This window comes from Mustelus asterias, chromosome 25 (assembly GCF_964213995.1).
Source record: "Mustelus asterias chromosome 25, sMusAst1.hap1.1, whole genome shotgun sequence".
Lineage (NCBI taxonomy): Eukaryota > Metazoa > Chordata > Chondrichthyes > Carcharhiniformes > Triakidae > Mustelus > Mustelus asterias.
The window spans coordinates 48,972,905-48,978,904 of record NC_135825.1 but is presented as its reverse complement, the minus strand read 5'-3'; the positions used below and the strand labels follow the sequence as shown (position 1 = coordinate 48,978,904).

Sequence of the window (6,000 nt, the reverse complement as noted above, 5' to 3'; positions counted from 1 at the left end):
CTATCATATATAAAATTCACTTTTGGTCTGTCAGAATGATTGGCTCACTGGATTGGATCTTATGTGTATATATAAGAACGAATGCACACATGCACGCCCCCCCCCCCCGTTCAGAGATCAAGGACTCCCGTGTCTCACTAAATGTTGGGGTTGCTTGACGTACTTCTGGGGAAAAAAGACAATCCATTTGGGGACTACTGACGATGCATGTATGTAGTGTAGGTTTCCTGTTTATCAAAGGACACCCAAGTAACCTGACTTGACCGAAATATGCCAATAAACATCCAGTCACTTCACACAATAGGAAAACAAACAAGCACACTTAACTCTAACCATTTTATTTGTAAATATGCAACTATAAAAATGTAATATAAACCCTATTAAGACTTTGCAACAGAATTAATTAGGCCTGAGAACTAGATTGGTACAAAATCTCAATTGATATCTTGACTAAAAGGAAGATCTTTGTTGCCAAATGTTCATAATATTGGACAAGTTAGCAAGTGTGAGGGAAGGGCAGTAGTCCAAATAAAATGGGTCTGGGCCACTTGGAATCATAGAATACTGTTCTACTCAATACAAAGAATACATTAAATACAACACTGACATTTTCTTAAACAGAAAACCCTGCCTGCATTGTTATTGCAACTAACATACAAACAGGAGTGCAAGTCCACTTATGAAGACAGTGTGCTCTGAACAAAGAGTTTCTTTTGCACTCTCAGAAGTCCTGCCGAATGTTTTCTTTGTTCTCATCCCCTTGTGCTTGTTTCATCTTGTTTATTTCACTCTCGAGCTGGACAATTGCTCTCTCAATCTCGTAGTTCTTGCTAACCAACGCGACCCAGCTGAAACGGCACAAAGTGAAGGGAGCTGTTAAATGCTCAAGTGGCCAAAATGAGAACATATATTGTCACCACTAGATTTAAGACTAGCTTTACTTACAGAAAGCTCAAACCATATTGCTCAGAAAAGTGACCATCAGTGCACAGCAATAACCTGGTACATTTGACTCTTGATAATAATGCCCATTGTCTGTATCTATTCTTTTTCAGCATGTATGAAACCCAATGAACCAATTTCATGTAACTTTCAAAGAAATATACTTCAGTGCTTTTATCACTTAAAGAACTTAAGAAATAGGAGTAGGTTGTACAGCTCCTTGAGCCTGCTCCATCATTCAACATCAGAGCTGATTTTCTACTTCAATTCCAACTTACTGCCCGGACCCCATATCCCAAGGTTCCATTGTGATCGCCGGACTGTACAAGATGGTTATGTTTTAAAATGTCCCCATTAACTGAAAGTAAAACAAAATTCCGGAGCTCAGATACGTGCCTTTGTGATCTGGTTGCCATGGGAGAGAAACCTACTGAAGTTAAGTGACAGTTTTCACATCTTCACAGTAAAGGGGCAGCTGCTGTGTAGCACCTGGAGAGAGACAAGCAACGACTGCTGTGTGGAGAAGTTAGCAGCTACTGATGCCAAGCAGGGTGTTTGAGGGGGCTTGGCAGGGGACAGAACAAACCGGGCTTTGAGGTTTAAGAAACAAGGACTCACCGAGGTGGACCTTGTTGATGAAAGTCGGACTTGGAAGACAACGACTTTCAAAGGACACCAAGGTTAGACCAAGAGTGGCAGGAAGAAGTGAGCCTGTTGGTGAGCCTGGAGTGACTCTGGACTTTTCTTGTAACGCTACACATCTGCTAGAAGTGTGGGGCAAAGAGCTAATGTAACTTGAGTAAATTAGTTAACGTGAAAGAACCTTTTCTTTAGTTTGGTGTATGAGGTGCCTAAGTAATGTTTAAATTATGTTGATTTTAGTTTGCTTGCTGTAGTAAAAGTCTTACGATGCAAAATCGAGGCCTTCTCTTATTCCCACCAGTCGCTAAGAAATTCCTCTCAAAGTTCAGTCTCTACAGTCATCATACAATTCTATCAAGTCCAAAACTCAATCCATCTTGGCCTTGAATAAACATATGCAATGACTGGACATCAAAAACCCTCTGGGCTAGAGAATTACAAATTCTCTCAATCCGCTGAGTGAAGAAATTTCTCATCTCAGTCCTAAATGATCACCTGCTTATCCTGGGATTGATCCTGGAGGAAACCACCTTCGAGTCCACCCTGTCAAGCCACCTCAAAATAGCAATGAAAAGTAGCAGGCCATTCAGCCCTTTCAACTAGATAATGACTGATTTTCTACCTCGATGCTATTTCCTCACACTACCCCCATATCTAAAAAGTTTAAAAGTTTATTTATTAGTCACAAGTAAGCCTTACATTAATACTGCAATGAAGTTACTGTGAAATTCCCCTAGATGCCACACTCTGGCACCTGTTCGGGTCAATGCACCTAACCAGCACATCTTTCAGACTGTGGGAGGAAACCCATATAGACAGTGACCCAAGTCGGGGATTAAACCCGGTAATCTCTTGATATCTTCAAGATCCAAAAAAAATCTATCAATCTCTGTCCTGAACATAATTACTGAGCTTTCACAGTCCTCTGGGGTAGAATCTTGTTTCAGTGAGATTACCTCACCTTCTAAACCCAATAGAGCATGAACATCTATTTCCTCATTCTCTCATCACGAAAAGAACCTAAGATTTTGCCCTATGCTGCTATGCAGTTGTAGATGCTTCATCACGGAATATGCTTTTAGGCTGAAACATGCAGATTTTTGTTGTCTGAGAATCAATGGATATGGGGAGCAGGAATGCAAGTGGAATTGATGCCAAAGATCAGACATGATCAGATTGAATGCTGGAGCGAGGTCAACAGGCTGAATGGTCTATTCCTGCTCTAACGTTATGTACTGATGACTGCTGCTGGGACAGGTCGCCTCCATGGAGCTGCCAGGGTTGACACTCTGTCACAATTTGCTCAGTTACCAGGAAAATCCTGTCAGAGGCCTCCTCTTCCCCTTCAAATGAGCCCTTAATTGATCAATAATGGCTGTTCATTGCTACGGGTAGGTAGCCTCTGCCGTTGATCGCCTGTCTTCTGCTGAACTATCACCGCAATTGACAATAAAAACAGAAAATGCTGGAACTACTCCTTTTATCAGAACCCTAATCCACAAGTTTGCTCCCTGGACCTGCCTTTAAACCGGTCTCCACAGGACCAGGAAGATTTTGCCATTATATTGCTTCAACAGAAAGAATTCTCTGCTTCTCCAACGGAATGCAACCTTTCATTACACGTTGCTTGGAAAATAATGCATTTGTACCCATGAAGGATTAACATTAAGTGGAGGGACTTAGCAAAATGAAACTTTGAATTACAACTGCAAAGTTGAAGCTGGTTAGACATGTAACACTGACTATAAACGCTACATTTTGCACTCTCTCTTTTCCTTCTCTATGAATGGTATGCTTTGTCGGTATAGCGCTCAAGGAACAATACTTTTCACTGTATACTAATACATGTGACAATAATAAATCAAATCAAACATCTGGATCCAGTATAAAACCAGGCCCTTGAAATTAGATTTGATATATACTCGAATTGCTGATGACAGATAGTGGACGGAATTCTCTGATGTTGGACACCCTGCCACTGCTACCAGCAAGAACAAAGAATTTGGTGCTCAGCCAAATCTCCATTCACTGCAGCGGGACCCAGCCGCGGGCGAGGTCAGAGAATTCCAACCAGCACCCGTTGAAGTCTACAAAATACAGCTGCTGTAGCCACTTTTACGCTTAGTGAAAACTACCTACTGGTACCAGTTTCTGATGTTCAGCTCTTGCACGACTCATTGCAACCTTACTGAAATTCAAAGTATATGGTTAGGAAGATCCAGTGCCAAGTCACAGATACACAATGCCCATACACAAGGAACAACATCACCAATGTTTTCTTGATACAATATTAAAGCAACTAGAAATAGGTTACCTTTGTATGAAACTATTCCCTTCCCTCCCTCAGATTAATGTATTTGTCTTCTCCCCTCTCCTTGTTCTTTTAATCTAACTATATCTAATCTAACTTCTGATAAAAGGTCTCTTCTCTTTCTCCCAGTTCATCTTGATGTAGCTACTCTACCATTTATGTTTCCCTCTAGCCTGGAAGTATTTAATTTCTCGTGACCTTTAATTAATTCACTGTTTTGGTGTCTGAATTTACAGCAGCTGTGCTGAGAGAGTCCCTGCTCAAAATGCCGATCCCCGAGCTGTTCATTCACACCTTGTACAGTTAGAGACTTACTATCCCAGTAACTGTGATACTGGCAATGAACCATCCAATTGCTCGGTGTCAGCAAGGGCTTGAACCTTGAAGGATTCAGCTTTTTCACCCGAGTGCCACTGGTTAGAATTCTGCATTAATACTTTTCCAATGCAAGTAAAACAGGTGCACTGCTCGAAAAACTTTACTCCCTGCAAAACCCAAGTCCCCAAGCTTTTAATTTTGCTACTTTATAATGATAGCAGAATATTTTAGCTTTAATGATGAAGGTAGAATATTCTGCTATCATTTACGCGGCTCTTTACAAATGGCTCAGTTGTTTTTAAAAATTTAACTGGAGGATGTCAGGACTGATCAACCTCTTTAGGATTATTTTAATTCTATATATGTTGAATAGATACAGATGAAGGAGGCCATTCTTCATTCATATGCCCAGAGTAGAAAATGGCTTGATGTGTCCTTGAGCAGGGCTGCGAGAGGTCAACATTGAATAGAATCATTACACTGCAGGAGGCCATTTGGCCCATTGAGCCTGCACAGATCACAATCCATCCAGGCCCTATCCCCATAACCCCACTTATTTACCCTGCTCGTCCCCCTCACATTAAAAAAGGGACAATTTTGCATGGCCAATCAACCTAACCCACAGGATGTTCCGAAAGCTAGTGGCTTTTGCTACCAAATAAACCTGTTGGACTTTAACCTGGTGTTGTTAGACTTCTTATTCTGGATTACTACCAGTGACAATACCGTTATCCCACCACTTCCCCATCTGTATAAGACCCATTTTCAGATTTTACAAAATCTGTGCATGTTGGAGATTTAAAATAAAAACAGTGCTGGGAAAAACTCAAGTAGATTCAGCAACATCGGTTGAGAGAGAATATTAACATGGAGTCCAATATGACTTAATTTCAGATTTAAAAGATAGATTCTCTTTCACCTCTCTCAATGCCATTATATCTATTTGCTATTTGAATGTAGGATATACACACAATTCTGTAACCTATGAAATTAGGTCATCTACAGATCTGAAGGGGAAATCAGAGTTATGGTTACTGGCACTTTGAACTGAAAAAAAAACTTGTGCTCGATATATTAAAGATGTAATATTCATTCATCGCCCTTTCAACAATTGTAAAAAATTCTGCAGTCCAATGTTATTTCACTCACTTGGATTCCATTTCTCGTAGTTTACTGCCAGCAGCAAGCTGGTCATTTTTCCTCAGCCAGTTCAGGTCTTGAATCTGTTTTCTGAATCAAACAGAATAGCAGATGTATACACACACTCAGGAAGTTTGTAACATAAATAAAACAAACATCATGTTCCTCAGAGACTGAAGGAAGAATCGAAGGTTTTCACGCTCGACCACTATTGTTACATAGACCCGTCCTAGTTCATTCGTTTGAAAGGTATTGCTTCTTAGTTTTAGAAATTAAATTTTAAATATATTGTGGGGGAAAAAAAACCCTGCAAACATCTGGAGGTTGGCAAACCACACGGAATTAGGATAATTAGAATTCAAAAGGCAACTTGTGTTTACTGAATAAAGTCAGGAGTAAAAGGGAGAGAGAGTTACAAACAGCAGGTGGACTTAGCTAAAGAACCAGAGACATGACATCTGCAGTTAATCTGGTAAAAGATGCAAATTATTCATAGTTTCCCAGCATTAAAAGAGGTAGTCAATTTACATTTCTACCTGGGAACAGGCAGTGTACATCACATTGTCATGAAGAGTGGATCTTTGTTTTTAAATTTATATCTGTGAATTCAGTTAGGGCAGAGCCTGGTTGATGTTTGGAAAGTAGTT

The 6,000-nt window shown here is 40.3% G+C and overlaps 1 protein-coding gene across 2 annotated transcripts in view; it reads right to left on the bottom strand.

The window, feature by feature from the left end:
* Nucleotides 1-322: 322 nt before the first annotated feature.
* The window catches only part of bcas2 (BCAS2 pre-mRNA processing factor), a 29,574-nt gene continuing 23,896 nt past the window's right edge, over nt 323-6,000 (bottom strand). For both annotated transcript variants that reach the window (XM_078197969.1, XM_078197970.1), the window contains 2 exons: nt 5,363-5,443; nt 323-848 (listed from right to left, as the gene is read on the bottom strand). In XM_078197969.1, coding sequence (XP_078054095.1) covers nt 722-848; nt 5,363-5,443 — 208 coding nt within the window. In that variant the 3' untranslated portion in view covers nt 323-721. The remainder of the gene's footprint in view (nt 849-5,362; nt 5,444-6,000) is intronic.